This window comes from Miscanthus floridulus, chromosome 14, assembly GCF_019320115.1.
Source record: "Miscanthus floridulus cultivar M001 chromosome 14, ASM1932011v1, whole genome shotgun sequence".
NCBI lineage: Eukaryota > Viridiplantae > Streptophyta > Magnoliopsida > Poales > Poaceae > Miscanthus > Miscanthus floridulus.
In genome coordinates this window covers 15403134-15421480 of record NC_089593.1, presented here as the reverse complement: position 1 = coordinate 15421480, position 18347 = coordinate 15403134, and the positions used below count along the sequence as shown (strand labels likewise).

At 43.2% G+C, this 18347-nt stretch overlaps 1 protein-coding gene across 1 annotated transcript; it reads left to right on the top strand.

Moving 5' to 3' along the window:
* Positions 1-13999: 13999 nt before the first annotated feature.
* LOC136505497 (stem-specific protein TSJT1-like) lies at positions 14000-17928 on the top strand. Its single transcript, XM_066500654.1, has 5 exons — positions 14000-14344; positions 16472-16715; positions 16797-16917; positions 17119-17228; positions 17584-17928. The coding sequence occupies exons 1-5, from the start codon at positions 14142-14144 to the stop codon at positions 17617-17619; spliced, it is 714 nt and encodes a 237-aa protein (XP_066356751.1). The 5' UTR covers positions 14000-14141; the 3' UTR covers positions 17620-17928.
* The last annotated feature ends 419 nt before the right edge of the window (positions 17929-18347 follow it).

Sequence of the window (18347 nt, the reverse complement as noted above, 5' to 3'; positions counted from 1 at the left end):
TGAGCAACCTCCTGGATTTGAAGATGATAAGAAGCCCAACCATGTGTATAAGTTGAAGAAGGCTTTGTATGGCTTGAAGCAAGCACCTAGAGCATGGTATGAGAGATTGAGGGACTTCCTACTCTCTAAAGGGTTCACAATAGGCAAGATTGACACCACTCTTTTCATCAAGAAGATTGGAAAAGATCTATTTGTGTTGCAAATATATGTCAATGATATCATATTTGGATCAACCAATCAAGATTTTTGTGATGAGTTTGGAAAGATGATGGCTAATGAGTTTGAGATGTCCATGATTGGAGAGTTGAGTTACTTCCTTGGTCTTCAAATCAAGCAATTGAAGAATGGTACTTTTGTGAGTCAAGGCAAGTATATCAAGGACATGATCAAGAAGTTTGGCATGAGTGATAGCAAAGTCATTAGCACACTAATGGGAACAAATGGTAACTTGGATAGTGATGCAAGTGGCAATATGGTGGATCAAAAATTGCATCGGTCTATGATTGGAAGCCTACTCTATGTAACCACATCAAGGCCAGATGTCATGTTTAGTGTATGCATGTGTGCAAGATTTCAAGCCTCACCAAGAGAAAGTCATTTGAAGGCTACAAAGAGAATATTGAGGTACTTGAAGCATACACCAAATGTTGGTTTGTGGTATCCCAAAGGAGCAAAGTTTGAGCTAGTTGGTTACTCTGACTCAGATTATGCAAGAATGCAAAGTTGAAAGGAAGAGCACCTCGGGCACATGTCAACTATTGGGAAGATCACTTGTTTCATGATCATCAAAGAAGCAAAATAGTATTGCATTGTCAACCGCTGAAGCCAAATACATATCCGCAGGTAGTTGTTGTGCACAAGTACTTTGGATGAAGGCCACTTTGAGTGATTTTGGAATCAAGTTCAAGAAAGTGCCATTGCTATGTGATAATGAGAGTGTAATCAAGTTGACCAACAATCCAGTTCAACATGCAAAAACAAAGCACCTTGATGTCCACCACTATTTCATAAGAGATTACCAACAAAAAGGGGACATTTACATTGAGAGTGTAGGCACCAAAGATCAACTTGCCGATATATTCACCAAGCCATTGGATGAGAAAAGGTTTTGCAAGCTAAGGAATGAGTTGAACATATTGGATTTCTCAAATATGTGTTGATGCACCCCCACTTATATGACATGCCTCTCCTTTGAGCAATCCAAGGTAAAAGTTGATTGGCATGACATACATCCTTGCTAAGGACATGTTTAGTGCATCTAGTCATCTCTCCATTTTATTAGGCTCATTCATGAAAATCAAATGAATTTGATGTTTATATGGTATCACTATTGCTTCTATGCTTAACTTAATCTAGTGGTAACATATGACATGTTTATGGGCTTGTAAACCTAGTGTGTAATCTAGAAAATAAACTCTAAGTGTTTAACTCAACATGGTATAAGATAACCCTTATTTGGAGGTATGTAGAAGCTTGTCCTTGGATCAAACCAAGTTAAATATCTTTGGTAAATGATCTAGATTGGACCAAATTTGGAAAAATAATCCCCACCCCATTGATTGACATTGATAATCTCTACTTATCTACTCCCTCCATCCCAAATTGTAAGTCATTCCAAGAATCTTGGAGAGTCAAAGCATCTCAAGTTTAACCAAGTTTATATAATAAGATAATAACATTTATGATGCCAACTAAGTACCAATAGATTCTTTGTTAATTATATTTTTATAGTATATCTATTTGATGTCATAAATCTTTGTAATTTTTTTTATAATTTTGGTCAAACTTGAGAAGCTTTGACTCTCCAAGATTCTTGGAATGACTTACAATTTGGGATGGAGGGAGTATATTTTAAGCCTTTGTGGTCATTGATGACAAAGGGGGAGAAATAGTGCACAAAGATAAGTGAAAAGATAGCACAAAGGGGAGAGAAATAAAGATACAAGTGATAGGGGGAGAATTTGACATAAGGGGAGAAATATGACAAAGGAAAGGGATCAATTAAAATTTTGAGCACACAAGTAGGGGGAGCAAGCTCATGAACTTGTATGGTGCATTTGAATGTGCATTTCATATGTTTGCTTGCAAGGCATAAGTTCTAAATTTTAAAATATCTATGCTTGTGTGATGTATGCTAGTTGTAAGATTGAATGATGAAATGAAATCACTAGATAACTTTCATTTCCAAGTTTTTACAAGTGGTATCTTTTCAAAGTATGTTTCCAAGTGGTATAAAGCTAACCATGGTGCTAAGGATGGTGTAATGGTGCACTCCGATTGGTATCACGCTTCAAAGGTCCATCTTTTATACCTTAGCATCATTTGGTAGACATTGTCTCCTATATTTCCTATCTAAGCATATGTGCAAGCTACAATCCAAAATTTTAGCACATATGTAGGGGGAGCAAATGCTACCATTTGGGGTTCATGAAACTTGTTCATATTCTTTTACACATGGTAAATATGCTTGGACAAGCAACATGGATTTAATTGAATTTCAATTCATATCTTTGTGAAAGGGTTGTCATCAATTGCCAAAAAGGGAGAGATTAAAAGCTCTAGTTTGATTTTGGTGAATTGATGAAACCCTAAGTGCTAACCTAATTTATCAAGTGATTATGAGATAGGTAGCACACTCCAAGTGGTGAAGCAAATGAAGATCATAGCATGATGATGATGATGCCATGATAATGATCAAGTGCTTGGACTTGGAAAGAAGAAAGAGAAAAACAAAAAGCTCAAGGCAAAGGTATAAACCATAGGAGCCATTTTGTTTTGGTGATCAAGACACTTAGAGAGTGTGATCACATTTAGGTTTGATAGCCATACTATTAAGAGGGGTGAAACTCGTATCGAAATGCGGTTATCAAAGTGCCACTAGATGCTCTAACTCATTGCATATGCATTTAGGATCTAGTGGAATGCTAACACCCTTGAAAATGTTTGTGAACATATGCTAACACATATGCACAAGGTGATACACTTGGTGGTTGGCACATTTGAGCAAGGGTGAAGAAGTTAGAGGTAAAAAGGTGTTAGTCTCGCTGGTCACAAGGTGACCGGACGCTGGTCTCAGGCAGACCAGCGCGTCCGATCAGTTGTAGCCACGAAGATGCCAGCGTCGGTCAATTGACCGGACGCTAGGTCGCTCAGCGACCGAACGCTGGTGGCAGGGTCTGGTCCTGTTGCTAGGCAGCACACAGAGGCTAGGGTCTCTGACCAGACGCTGGCAGGGTCCAGTTGAGCTTGACCGGACACGTCCGGTGGGCAAAATGTGTTTCTAGAACCTTACTAGAAACGACCGACCGCTGGTGGCTCAGTGTTCGGTCAGTTATAGCGCAGCATCCGGTCAACTCAAGTGACCATTGAGTTTGGGACACGTGGCTACCATCGGGCGACCGGACGCTGAGGTCCAGCGTCCGGTCAACATGATCGAAGCGTCCGGTCAGCCCGTGTTGTGCCCAGTGGAGGGGTACAATGGCTCTATTTCGTGGGGGCTTCTATTTAAGCCCCATGGCAGGCTCAAGCTCACTCTCTTGGCCATTTGCATTGACATAGCAACCTTATAAGCTTAGCCAAAGCCCTCCCACTCATCTCCATCATAGATTCATCATCTTTGTGAGATTGGGAGAGAATCCAAGTGCATTGCTTGAGTGTTTGCATCTAGAGGCACTTGGTGTTCGTGTTTCGCTACGGGATTCACTTGTTACTCTTGGTGGTTGCCGCCAACTAGATAGCTTGGAGCAGTGAGGATCGTCGAGCGGAGGGTGGTGATTGTCTCCGGCTCCGATCGTGGTGATTATGAGGGGTTCTTGACCTATCCTCGGCGGAGAGCCAAAAGGTACTCTAGTGGATTGCTCATGGCTTGTGTGATCCTCATCTTGTGTTGGTTGTGCGGCACCCTATTGAGGGTTTGGCATGTAAAGCCAATTAGCGCATGAACCTCCAAGTGAGTGAATCGCCACAACGAGGACTAGCTTGCCGGCAAGCAAGTGAACCTTAGTAAAAAATCATTGTATTCATCATTGATTCCGAGGTGATTGGTCTTCATTGTTATTCATCCTTGTGATTGATTGGTTCCTTCATCTACATGGCGGTATAACCTTCTTGATCACTCTCTTTATATTACCACAAACTAGTTGATAAGCTCTTTAGTGTAGCTAGTTGTGAGAGCTTGCTTGCTTGGTTGGTGTGGCTCTTTAGTTAGCCTTTGAGAGCATACTAACATAGAGTAGTATCATAGCTATTGTGTGAATAGATACTATCTAAACTAGAATTGTGATAGGTGGCTTGCCTTTTTTATTAGGCTAGCGCAACACTTGCTTCGCCTCATAATTGTCTAACCGTTTTGTTAAGTATTGTTGTAGAAATTTTTATTAGACTATTCACCCTCCCCCCTCTAGCCATTAGGACCTTTCAGCGCTCTCTCCGAACATTCAGGTTGATTTAGATTCATTAGATCAATCAAGTTCACTAGTACACAATAGCAGAACCACCAGGTTCAAACCACGAGCACACGCTCGGATACTTAGCTCATAGCGGGGCTCCCGTCACTCTCAGCCCTTTCGATCGGACCTCTTGTACCCCCCATCTTCCTCCTTCTCATTTGTAACCCCACTGCAAACTACGAGCATGTGGGCTCAGGAATAAAGTCACCGACCGACTCAAACTGGATGTAGGGCACGTTGCCTAAACCAGTATAAACCTAGTGTCATTGAGTGCTAGGCCACCTCTGATCACAACGTACGACAAAACTATAAATATTTACGTGTTGGTCACTTTCTGCACCAACAAACATATTTTAAAGTTTCTATATAAAATAATTATTTATTTATCCTCCAAAAAGCTATTGAGAAATTAAAACAAGGTAAGGTTTTTTTGGCATTTTTAATCATTTTCTCCACAATTTTCCAACATGAACCCTCAATAACTTTTGTTCGCAAACTCATTTAGAGATGTTTAATCACAACAACAAGGTTGATTGACATCACACATATTGATTTTATTCACGAAAGTGATTCAAACAAATAGGTACTTATCATTTCATGCAAAGCACTTAAGCAACACTATTTATGCACATTTTTATTACTAACAAAAGATTTGTCTTTCCCTAAAAAGATTTAAGTTCGCTATAATTTAAAAGAACTTTTACTCCACATTTTAAGTATTACAAACAAAAGATCGTTACAGAGCACATGAACTTACTAATCAAGTTTTATTATCTTTAACCTATTGCTAATCAGGTATTTAACACCAGGGGTGTTACAATAAGCAAACCCCCACTTCGACCATCACTTTCGTTGATGATGAAATGATCATATCCCAGCCTTCTTTTCCAACTTTCTGCCTTTGCTTTTCCCAAATGTGTTTCAGACAGAAAAAACACGTCTGTTTTCTCCCACTTCTGGATTTCCAGAAGCACACGCACTGCTCGGGCACTAGCAATGCCCTGGCAGTTCTAGGCCAAGATTTTCATTGTGCCCGGTCACTCTCCTCGAAGGAGAGCGCCGATGTAATATTTGTGTTTGTCAAATCATCATCCTCTCCTCCTCCGTTCTTCCTTGGCCTCTTCTTCTCATGTTCTTTCAAAGGACTTATAGATGCATCCTTCTCGGATGGATGCTCTAGAAGACTAACTTGCATAGCTATGTAACACCCCGGTGTTATGCCTGCATTTAGGCATTGCTAATCATACATATCGTGCATCATCAAGCATCCTATTCATACATGCGTAATCTTGCATATAACAACTGAAACATTACTTCGAAACATACGAAACATGTTTGTGAAAAGTAAATGATGCATACACTTATTAGAGTTGTTTTGCTCTGATTCTTGCTTGCTAGTTGAGTAGAAACTGTTGGTTATGCTTGTAAATCATCTAGAATTGTTTAGCACAATTTTTTTGGAGCAAGGTTTGTATTCAAATTAATTCAAAATTTTGCTTCCAAAGTAATTTCCCAAAATTAGGGTTTTGAGTTAAAATTTAACTTTGATTCTATAATTTAAAATCTAGATAGAATTGGACTTTGGTCATAAAAGCAAAGTTGTAGGGAATTGAATTCTAAGAAACTTTCATTTTTGGTACATTTTCAAAAGAGGTCATTTTCTTGCTCAAAATAATGTTTGAAAGATGGCATTTAAAAATTTCTTGAAAATAAATTGAAAAATTCCATTTCTATTTTTCTGGGCCGCCGCCTCGCTTCTGGCCCGCCAGCCGAAGCCGGCCCAGCGAGCTCCCGCACGCCGCGCGCCTCGCCTCGGCCCAGCCCAGCCCCACGCCGCGCCAGCCCGACCTGTCTCCGCGCGCCGCGCCTTCTTCTCCCGCGCGCCGTGCCCGTCGCCGCGCCACGTCCCGACCGCGTCAGGCGACGCCCGCCGCGTGTCCGCCACGCGCCCGGCTAGCTCTGACCACGCAGCGCGCTGGCTGGCTTGAAGAGGAGCGCGCCCTGCTGCCAGCCGCACGCGCTCTGCCCTCCTTCACTCCTCCCGCGCTGCCTTTTCCTTCCGCCAGAGCCGCGAGCCCCGAGCTCCGCCCTCGCCGCGCCCGCAGCTCCGCCGGCGTCAAACTCCCGCACCACCGCGCCATTCTCCAATTCCTCGCGCCCGCAACTCCGCCTCGCCTTCCTTCAAGTCGCGCTCGAGCTTGCTCCGCCTTCCGAGCACAGGTCGGGCCTCCCCGCGTCTCGTCCGCCGACGGCCATGGCGCCGCCGTGCTCGGCCGCCATGGAATCCGTCTTCCTTCTCCCCTCCAGCCTCGCCTAGCTACCCTACCGAGCTCGCCTTCTCCTCGCACGTCTCCTGCGCTCGCTCGCTTGCGCTGCCGTGGCCGGAGATGGCCGCCGGCCGCTGGCCGAGCTGCGCCGCCGCGCCAGCGCGCGCCCCGGCGAGGCACCTTGCCTCGGCTGGCCAGGCCGAGCCAGGCCGGGGGCTTGACGCCCTGTTGGGCCGTCTCCCCTCCCTCGCGCTCGGGCCGCGCAGGCCGGTGATGGCCGTGGGCCGGCTGTTCCCTTCAGGCCGGCCCAGTATTGTTTAAAGTGAATTGATTTCCTTATTATTTGTTATTTGAAATCAAAAATGGGTTGAAAAAATGTTTGGATGATCAAACTTGCTCCAAATTTGTTGAAACAAAATTTGCTAGGTTCCTTATCACCAGATCTACTAGGGAAAATTATTGCATGTCATTTTTGAGATACTTTTCTATAGGATTTTATTTAATCATGTAAATTGCTGATAACTTGAAAAATGTGTATAAAAATATATAGGCTTCAGAAAAATATGATTTCAAGTTTGTTCATCTTCTTATGTCATGTACTTCCTAAGAAAAATAGGTTTCATGCATGTGCTATGGGAAAATTTTGAGGTGTAGTTCAAGTCCCTTTTAATGGCTGATTTTGTTATTTTTGCTAGAGAGCAAACTTTGTATAAAACATGCATGTGGTAATTTTTGTACAGTCATTATAGGCTATGAAGAACCTAGGAAAAATATTAATTCTGTTGTTTGACACTTTTCATAGTACAAAGTAATTTCATGATCATTTTCATGCTATAGCTTGTCATTTTTGTGTAGGATAGTTTACTTATCCAAATGCCATGAAATTTTTATGGTAGTCTGTTTAGGGTAGTAGTATGCTACTGTAATTTTCTCAGATTTTTAGGAGCATCAGAAATATAGGTTGCTATTCAAACCTATTATTAATTAGGGTTTAAGCAAGTGTTGCTTTAAGTGTGATTAAGAAATTAGTAAAGCTTTGGTGTATCTTTGAAGCATTTCATAAGATAGGTTAACTTAACATATTAGTAGTAGAAGAGAATGCAGTAGATGACATGTGCTTGTAGTATAGTTTCTTGGATGATGTTGACTACCTTGCATTTAAACATATCCATTGCATCCATCTCCTTCGATGCACCGTTTGCATAATCCCTTACGCGCATTGCATCATACAGGATCGCAAACCGAGAACCCAGTCGTCATACCCGAGGAGCCAGAGGAGCAGCTTCGAGGTGCAGCAGCAGGAAGTGCCAGAAGCCGACGAGGAGGACGTTGAAGGAACTTCCGGAGTGCCCCGATCACCGTCCGAGCTCCTTCGAGCGAGGCAAGCCCCGGAGCATTTTTCTCCCGGTTTGCAATGATTTAATTAAATGCTTTACTTTAATTGATGCATTACGTTCAGGAGTTGTTTGCAACCGTTGCTGCATTATACCTTGCTTACCTTTGTTATACTATATCCTTGTTACCCTGGTATCCGCAGTCGAGTAAATGCTTAGCTGGCTTAGACCGGTAGAAGTCGGGTGATTTCCTGTCACCTGCGAGCTATAGGTGGTTACCTGGATCTGCTTGGATGACTATGAAGTCATGGTATAACTAAGTGTTAAATGAAGTTGAGACCGGACGGAGACTTGCAGTGTTTTGGACTGTAGTGTTTTCCGTCTGTGTCGATTAAGGACCGGCCGTTGTTGGGCCTCGAGTCATGTTGAACGCATGCCTTACATTTAGCTGGCCGGATAAAGTACCTTCCGACCGCGAAGCTGGGAGATTTTTCGGGCCGAGTAAATTGCCCGCAGCGCACTGTGCCGAAGCAGGTGTGGTAGGACACGGGGGCGGGATGATAAGGCCAAAGTGCAGTCGGTCGGCCCCCGGGTACATGTGGTTCCTGGCAAACTCGAGGTTCCTGGAAAGTTGACTCGGTGATCAATATCTCACTTTAGCGGGTGAGTGAGATTTGTGTAAGGAACAAATCACCAGCTGGTTAGGAATCGATTCGAATCGCCATCGCTCCTGGATAGTGAGCACTTGACTTGAGTTACTTCATCGTAGTAAATGTTATGGAACACTTGGGCAGTTATAATGAATATGACAGTATGGAAGTTGCTTAATGATCATTGGTTATCATTATCTGCTTAATCACATGTTTACTCTAGTATAGGTGCAAATCTAGTCGACAGGTTAATAACAATTAATTCAACAATAATGCTTCGAAAAGGTTCTTGAAATGCTAAAATGCTTCTTTTTGCAAATGAGTCAGCTACCCTACTATAAAGCCCTTCATAATCCTTGGTGTCAGTTTATTTTCGGTTATGTCGGGTAAGTCTGGCTGAGTACCTTCTCGTACTCAGGGTTTTATTCCCACTTGTTGCAGATGGGCAGATGTATTACGGCTACTGTATCAACTGCCTTTATCCTGCGATGGGTGATGCTTAGGACCATGGGCATGGTCATTCCTTACGTCTCATCTGATGCTTTTGTTGGAGATGATCATTCGCTGGCACTATATTTAAACTCCGCGTGAGTGTGTGTGTGGTTTGAACAAATGACTTCCGCTACTTTTATTTGAACTGGTTTTGTAATAACTATGTTGAAACTCTGATGTATCCGTGATGCAAACTTTTATGTAATATGTGATGGTGACCGCTAAACTTATTACGATCATGGCTGGGACACGAGTTGGTTTGAAATCCTTCGTGATTTCACGGACTACCGGGTTATACGGGCTTAAGTTTGCTCAATCGTCTGCTCTGGTGGATGATTTTCTTACTTAATTTCGTATAATTGGTCGGTTCTGTTACAAGCTACACGTCCTATAACATCTCCATCCGTTCCCTCCCTCTTCTTGGATAGTGCACTATCCGGGTCTTCATCATCTCCTAGAGAAGTTTCCATGTCTTCTACTTCATCATCAACCCAATCTCCTCTTCCTCGCCCTCTACCATGACCTCTTCCCCTACCTCCACATGAATCATCCCTCCCTAACACCATCGACATGAAAGGGACACGCGACCAATCTCCCCACTCATAGCTTTCTTTGCTATGGATTCCATCTCCGCATTCGGTAACATCATGCCCTATGCAGCCACAGAAAAAAAAAGGCCGGTAGCTTTTCATATTGCACTAGATATTTCATCCGTTCTTTGAGCGTGATTGGGACCACGTGCACCAGAGGTTTCTTGAGATCAAGCCAAACCCTAGCACGCAGGTATGGCATTGGGTTGATCCTGCCCTCATTCACCACTACCGTTTGTTGATAAGTGCATTCTATTTGGTACATAAAAGCCTCTTACTATTTTCATCAATGTTTTTCAAGTAGGCATAATAGTTATTTTAGTTCCTCAACCATCGTTCAAGATTTAGTTTCATCTTTGAACTTTTAAAGTGGTTATTTCAGTCCTCAAAATTTACTTTTAAGCTTAGTGTCATCCTAGGACTATTAAAGTAATCTTTTTAGTCCTCAAACTTTATACGTTGGTCTCAATTTCATGCATGAACTATCAAGTGCATTTCATTCGAGTTCTTGAATTTTCATAGCTGAGGGATGAAATTGAGCCCAAAATGCAAATTAAGGACTGAAATGGTCACTTTAACCGTTCTCAGATGAAACTAAACCCAAAAGTAAAGTTTGAGGACTAGAATGGTCATTTTGAAAATTCGAGGATGAAATTGAGCCTCAAAAGATAGCTGAGGGATCAAATTATTATTTTGTCATTCAAGTAGAAAAGTAATGCTATACTCCATCGTCTTAAAATATAGTATATAAAAGGCATTAAAAATAATATGATTTTGCATGTTAAATTTGGTAGACATTATATTATTGTTACCGTCATTAATCAAACAATCCCCAGTTGATCACAATGTTGATTGTTCTATATACACATGATTTAAACTAATTATGAAACAAAGTCATGCATGGTGCACCCGTCGTTTGCACTCTTTCTTATTGGGTTTTAAAATCTCTATATACACTTTATTTCCGAACAAATGAAGTATCTTATACGGCCATGGGTTGATGAAAAAGAGATTTAAACGGAGAAGAAATTTGTGGTGACAGCGTCCTAGAAGGTGCCAAGTCCAACCACTTAAATGATGGGGCCCAGCAATTGAAGAGGACAGATCTTGAACACCCTCCTGATTCCTTTGCAGTGCACCTGGACCACAAATTAAGCTTCAAGAACACGATCAGGGGAAGGTAAAACAAAATTCAGAAAGGCCACATGGGTAGATTCCCTCTGTCAGTCCACGAGCCACACGAAAAAAAATCGGAAATCTGTGGGTCATTGTCTTATCCAATATCCAAAGCTGTGGGCGCCCATTGGTTTCTGAACAGGAAAAATCTTTCCATCAGTTTCTTCCCTCGTTCAGTACGTACGGTGAGACTTTAGAGATAAAATCCTGCAAGAAGATGTTATATATGATTTCAAATACATTTACAGAACTTTTTTTATAAACTTTCTTATATAATTAGATACATGATGTCAAATTTTTTTTTTTTTTGGTGAATTGACATTTCTTGTAGAGTTGTAGCCTTGTAGGTCAGTACATAAAAAACATCACTTTCAGTAACTATTGGAGTAAGATGATCCACACCCCATTTCACCTAGACAAAGACAGCAACGTTAGGGTAAATATAATTAGCAGTGTCCCCTGTGTTTTGCCTGGGTTATTTGAAACAGGCAGTATCAAATGAAATAACCGGACGGTGCTCAAAAGAAAAGTACAAATAAAAAAAAACTATATATATTCTCCTCTCTTTGTCTCCACGTCATCGCGTCAATTTCTTGCCACAAATGTCGAGCCACTTGTCCACACGATTCCTGTGCTCGTTGTCACCGCAGGAATATCTTCAAGTTTTCTTTTTTCCTCACCAATTAGCGAGGAGACTGATGTAACATGGCACTCCGATCCATATTCTAGCATATATATTGCAGGGTTTTGTTTTGTTCATATGTGAACGTGACTAATCAGCATGTATCACGGCATTTGTATCGTGCTTACGGACTACATATATGTGAACAAGGTCTGAGAGCGATAACGATACACTGAATAATTGGAGATAAACCCTTTGGAACTGTATGTTCAATTTGGTGAGAATACTTGGTAAAAAAATGAACATGGTCTGAGAGCGATAGCGATAATAAACTGAATAATTGGAGGTAAACCCTTTGGAACTGTATGTTCCAAATTTGGCGTGAATACTTGGTAAAAAAATAGTGAGTTAGTACTAATACGTGCAAAATGATTGGATTACTCGTGGTTTAAAAAATAGTTAGTCTGGATCTGTGTTCTAGACTTTGTGTGAGTAATTGCAAATTTTTTCCAGGAGAAGAACAGGAGGAGGGGCCCTTGTACTGTAGTTAAATGGGGGCAATTCTTATGAGTACTGTATACTCCAGGAAGGACAGGAGGAGGGGCCCTTGTACTGTAGTAGCTCAGCCAATCTGCATCTGCAACTCAAAAAAAAATGGAATTCTACGTTTCAAACCTTATAAAAAAGAATGTAATTGGAGAGCTAGAGATCACCTTTTTCAATTGGACCCACCTATTAAAAATACCTAAAAACTACTATATTCTATCCATCCATAAGAAGAACGTTCCAGAAAGCAACCATTTCTAAAATGATAGAAGAGGGGTAAATACGTAATTTTACACATACACTAATCTTATTTCAAAAAGCGAGATGTACATTTTTTTAGGACGGAGCTAATAGTACAACGTGTCCCATCCATGTGTTTGGCAACGTAAAAATGTTACGGGTTAATTCGGATCCAGAGATTAAAGTTCAGTTCCTATCACATCGGACGTTCGGATATTAATTAGGAGGGCTAAACATGATCTAATTATAAAACTAATTACACATATAGACATTAATTTGCGAGATGAATTTATTAAGACTAATTAATCCATAATTAGCAAATGTTTACTGTAACACCACATTGTCAAATCATGGACTAATTAGACTTAATAGATTCGTCTCGTAAAAATTAGTCTCAATCCGTGTAATTAGTTTTGTAATAATCTATATTTAATACTCTAAATTAGTGTCGATGTGGCATCGCCATGTTCGCTTAAACTTATTAGACCGGCTTTATCAGCCATGGTGTAGTGTTTTTCTTTGACAACAAAAACAGCATCAGTTGGCTTATCAGTTGCAGAAACCGTCAGCCGAATAGAGTTTAGTCCGTAGAACCAAACAGCCCCTGAGCAGCTCGATTTCTGTTGGCATTTCAGGCAGAATTCATTGCGTTTCCTTTTCCATTGCTCGGCGGAGTAAGCTCCCATGGCATGTCCATCATCAACGTAACATTCAACAACCACCAGATATTAACAACCTCTAAAGCCAATCTGATCTAGAACCATAGATTCTACATATCCACTGGGAATTGAATTTTACCGGCTGCTGGAAATCATCGGAACAGACTTGTTTCACGATGGGAATTAATCATTGTAGCTAACAGTGACCTCCTATCCGATCCGCTGGGAAATTTTGGTTAGCTTGTTCAGCCTACCAAAAACAAGCTGGCGAGGAGGTGAATCTTGACCCCTTGGAGCTAGAGGCTGTGATGAAGAGAATTTTGGTAGCCAGTGCTTACGTTACGTGCAGCCAACGGGCCGGGGATGGAGACGGCACGACACGTCCGTTTCACGTACGCTTATTAGTGGAGGTCTTTTTTCTTATGGCACACACCATTTATTATCTTGATATATATGGCGATATGTGTGTGTTTCGTGTTGGTGCGTGTGTAGCTAGTGGAGTGGAGCAACCTGGAGTGCAGCGTCAGTCACTGTTGTTGCTGAAAGAGTGGCGGATCGATTCCGTCCACCAGGGAACCGGCCCGTGAATCGATCAGCGCGTGTGGACTGGTGTGCGATTCTGGCCAGCCCACCCACGAAATTACTGTTTATATCTTATTAGAATAATATTTTTCTCTTACAATAATTAACTGAAATAATAATTTTCAGTCCTATCAGAACAGTATTTCGCTGGATGTCCCACAGGATCGGAGTAGGGACATGACACGACTGGTATATTTAGCAGTAGCAAAAAGCAAAACAAACCAGGCCACCTGGTATATTACCTGCAAGGTAAGCACCGGCACCGAGCCGGATACATACTATAACAACAGAAATATTAGCAGCGCTGGATGCCACCTGGGGTCCACGTCACGTCATTAGCCTCCATCCCCTTCCCTCCCCTATATAAACCCGCCCCCTTCCTTCCCCTCCGTCGCTTCACCGGAGGGAGGGGTGTGGAAGCAGCTTGCTGCTTATGTATGCTACCCTGATCCGTCAGCAGCAGTAGCTTGACCTACCTGCTTAGGGCGTGGGGAGATTAGGAGTACAAGTAGGATTAATTGCTGCTACAAGGAAGATGTTGGCGGTGTTCAGCGGCGGTGTGGTGGAGGTGCCGGCGGAGCTGGTGGCGGCGGGCAGCCGGACGCCGTCGCCCAAGACCAGGGCGTCGGAGCTCGTGGGCCGATTCCTGGGGGCCTCCGAGCCGGCGGTGTCCGTGCAGCTCGGCGACCTCGGCCACCTCGCCTACTCCCACACCAACCAGGCCCTCCTCCGCCCAAGGTATACCATCATATACTACTTGACGATTGTTGCACCGTCGAGTCCATACCTGCTATGCTTTGCATCCTCCTCCATGGCTGGAGGATCCTAGTATACTAGTATCTCTCTTTTATTTATTATATAATTTATTAGGATGCTTGATCCGCCGAGTCAAAAAGCTAGAACTTCCCTTTTTGCACTGGATTCATGGATGGATTTCCCACTTTCTGTTTTGGTTCTTCATCAGTTACTAACCGCACGATCCCAGTCAGTCACACGTTACCAGCCGCACGTCTTCTGTCACACGTTACCAGCCGCACATACAAAGAGGGAGGAGAGGGAGAAGCAGAGGGACAGAGACAGATGATTTTTCTGTTAGATAGTGATTCATCAGGCTGCTGCTAAATTCGACTGTTTTCCGGAATTAATTTCCTGATGGCCAGATTTTACTAGTATGTATGATGATCTATGGCTCACAAGCCACACCCACTTGTGCCAGTAATTGGACATCATGCAGGCAGGTCTTTCTCCTCCTCATCCAGTCCTGTAGGGCAGGACCATGCCACCAACCCGACTTGGCTTATCGTTTTCGTACCTGATAACTGTTAGCCCCAAAAATTAGCTAGGAACAGGGGACCACTCCACACTTAGTTTTGCGTACCACTGGGATTTTCAGGCCACAGAAAGGGATATTCATTTTTACATGGTCCAGAAATTCAGAAAACCAAATAAATATGCACCAATAAAAACACTAGAAGAGGATGAACAGAAGCACGAGACACTCGTATAGTATCAACAACACACGTGGCTTGCTAAGGCATACGGCGTCTAGACATCTCTGGACATGGCTGCCTCTGCTTGAAATCCAATTTCTAAGGTTTCCTGCGCCAAAGGGTTGGTGATGACCAGATCATTTCACATCATCGCAAAAGGAAGAAAATGGGAAGAAAGCTTCACCGATGTATACCTCTGACGTGCACATTTCGAAATAGAAATATTATCATGTTTGTTTATTTTTTATGATGATAAAAAAGGAGGCCTTGTTATTTTTTCCAAAAAGAAAGTGATCTTCTTCCCCTATGCTGCTGGGGCAGGGTGCAATTTGCACGTCCACATCCTGCCGACACCACCTTACATAGACAAGACAACAACAAGGTGCCGTCTGTTAGCTGACCTGCCAACAAACGAACCGTGGAGCGGAGCCTCATATTCTCCGTCTCCATTAGGCGGCTGCTGAGAATTTAGAATTACTATGGTTTAATGAAAGCGACAGGCCTATGCAATCTACTGGTTAATTGAATGAACACAAAAAAAATTTAATTACTAGATTCATGAGCAGTGAAAGTATTTAGTAACTCTGATTTGGTCACTTTTTTTTCTTTTCTTGTTGTTGTCGTAGAGCTCAAAGTCCACATCAACATGGTTGGCATCATAGCACAGGGACACACGCACAGGTCACTTGGTATGGTAGTGAGTGCTAGTCTGTGGGCAATCCGGCTTTGCTGCCCACAGATCTGAAGAAAAGTTTGGTACTCCATCCTGCAGACCTGCGCACGCACTAGATGGGCCAGGGGCCGGGGATGGGGCTATGATTTGTGGGCCCTGATTGCTCTGTGTGCTATTGTGTCTTATCCTACCAGTACTAGATTCACTGAAGAAGTAGCATCCAAGGAATGAGGAATCCCACTCCTTCGCTCCATTCATTCATTCAGTTTTGACTTCTCTTTTCTTTCAGTGCTTGCTTCAAACCTGTCTTACCCCTTTTCGTGCATGTTCAGGATCGTATCATGGAATCCATGTTTGTTTTCTCTTTTGCTAAGAACAAGCTTAAGTACTCTAATTCTCTGTGTTAGGTGCATCTCTACCGCATCAAGTCAAACGTCCCACCTAATTACTCTCAACTCTGAATGACATGATGACCATGTTCTTCAGTGAGTCATTCAAGAAACAGGCGAAATTAAGGTGCTTGTTCTAGGCACCAAACACACTCACCAACGCTGTTCAATATGCCGTCTTCCCACGTTTGTTTGTTTTTTTCCTACGCCTGATGATGCATGCACCGTGCAAACAGTTGCTGAGTCACAAGTCACAGCTCACGCAGCTGATGCCGACAAAACAAAATTTGTGTTCTTGCTGAACGCTGACCAGGTCGTTCGCGGCGAAAGACGAGGTGTTCTGCCTGTTCGAGGGGGTGCTGGACAACCTGGGGCGGCTGAACCAGCAGTACGGGCTGTCCACCAAGGGCGCCAACGAGGTGCTCCTCGTCATCGAGGCCTACAAGACGCTCCGGGACCGGGCGCCCTACCCGGCCAGCTTCATGCTCGCCCAGCTCACCGGCAGCTACGCCTTCGTGCTCTTCGACAAGTCCACCAACTCCCTCCTCGTCGCATCTGTAAGTGCAGTGGATGTGCATTGTGGTGATTCAGTCTATTTATTTTACCTCGTATCGTTGTGATGGGATTTGCTCTGTCAGGATCCTGAGGGCAAGGTGCCGCTCTTCTGGGGGATCACTGCTGATGGCTGCGTCGCCTTCTCTGATGACATTGACATGCTCAAAGGATCATGTGGCAAATCGCTCGCGCCTTTCCCACAAGGTATTAACGCACGCGACCTCATCAAGCAACTGTCAGATCATGTCTTGATTTGTGTGTTGCCAAGCACCAAATCCCTGAAAATGTTGCTTGCCAACAACTGCTGAACGCAGTCTGAAGATTAAAGTTTCTGTATAACATCCAAAGAGCCCCCATTCTCATTTAGCCATTTTAGCTAATGTCATATATGCTGCATTATTGTAGGTTGCTTCTACTCTAACGCCCTTGGAGGCCTGAAGTGCTACGAGAACCCCAAGCACAAGGTCACTGCTGTTCCTGCAGACGAGGAAGAAATCTGTGGTGCAACTTTCAAGGTAAAAAAAAATGGCTTGTACTATGTATTCTTGGAGAAGATCAACTCCAGTTTTATGCATGTAGTTACGTCAGAGATGCATCAATCATGCAATGTCTAGTACAGTACTAGTAATAAATCGGAGCACTCACAACAAGGAAGGAACATTGGGGTACTCTGCAGTCTGCGCAATTTTGTTCCTAGTTAGTAGGAAGCATAACTGCAGACGAACTTTGCATGACAATGCTAATTGACTTGACGACAAAACTAACTGTTTTCCATTCAGATTTTATATATCTCTGCACAATTTGTATATGATGCAATGCTATCTAAGCGCTGTTAACTGACCCACACGTATTTGTCATTTGTAATTGAAGGTGGAAGGGTCTACAGTCCTGACAGCGCTGCATTAGGGCGAGATTTCCGTGTGGAGGCGTGGATGTGGCGCGATGCAATGCAATACAGAACTTTGTACATGGATGGTGGTGTAACATAGTGGCAAGTCATGTTCATGCAACTGAATCTATCTGTGTGTTATCTTTCATAAAAGAGAAGTACCGGAAGCACTTAAGGGGTGATGGTTGTGTGTGGACCCTGTATCCCTAGTTGTTCAGCTTACATGGAACTTGGTGGTTGAGACATGGCAGTGCTAATATAATCGGTCGGTTGCGTGGAATATGAAGTTTGTAATCTGTTCCTAATAACAAAGCTTTGTTTCTCCAGTCGTTGTTGTCCGTGTGATATATATAGTTGCTTGATTCAGCACTCAGCAATACATCAACTCTAGTTTGATTTTGCATCCAACCCAATCACAAAAATTGCAAATGTTTAACAGGCTCGCAGCAGCACTTGATGGGCTCCTACAAGCCCAGACCGTCGACACCGATATCTGTGGTCTTCTGGGCCAATGTCTAGTGCCACACGTCAATACGGACTGGGCCGTTTTATTCAAAGTCTCCATTGGGCTAGGTGTAGGTGCGCTCCGGAACCCGCTAGCCCACACCTACCCGCTATCATCTCCAATATATAAATGAAATCATAAACCCTAAAAACACTCTCTCCCTCACCCGTCTAGCTCCCCCGCGCTCCCCAGTCGCGCCCTCCCCATCCCGCCCCCGCTCCCCTCCCACTCCCTAGCCCG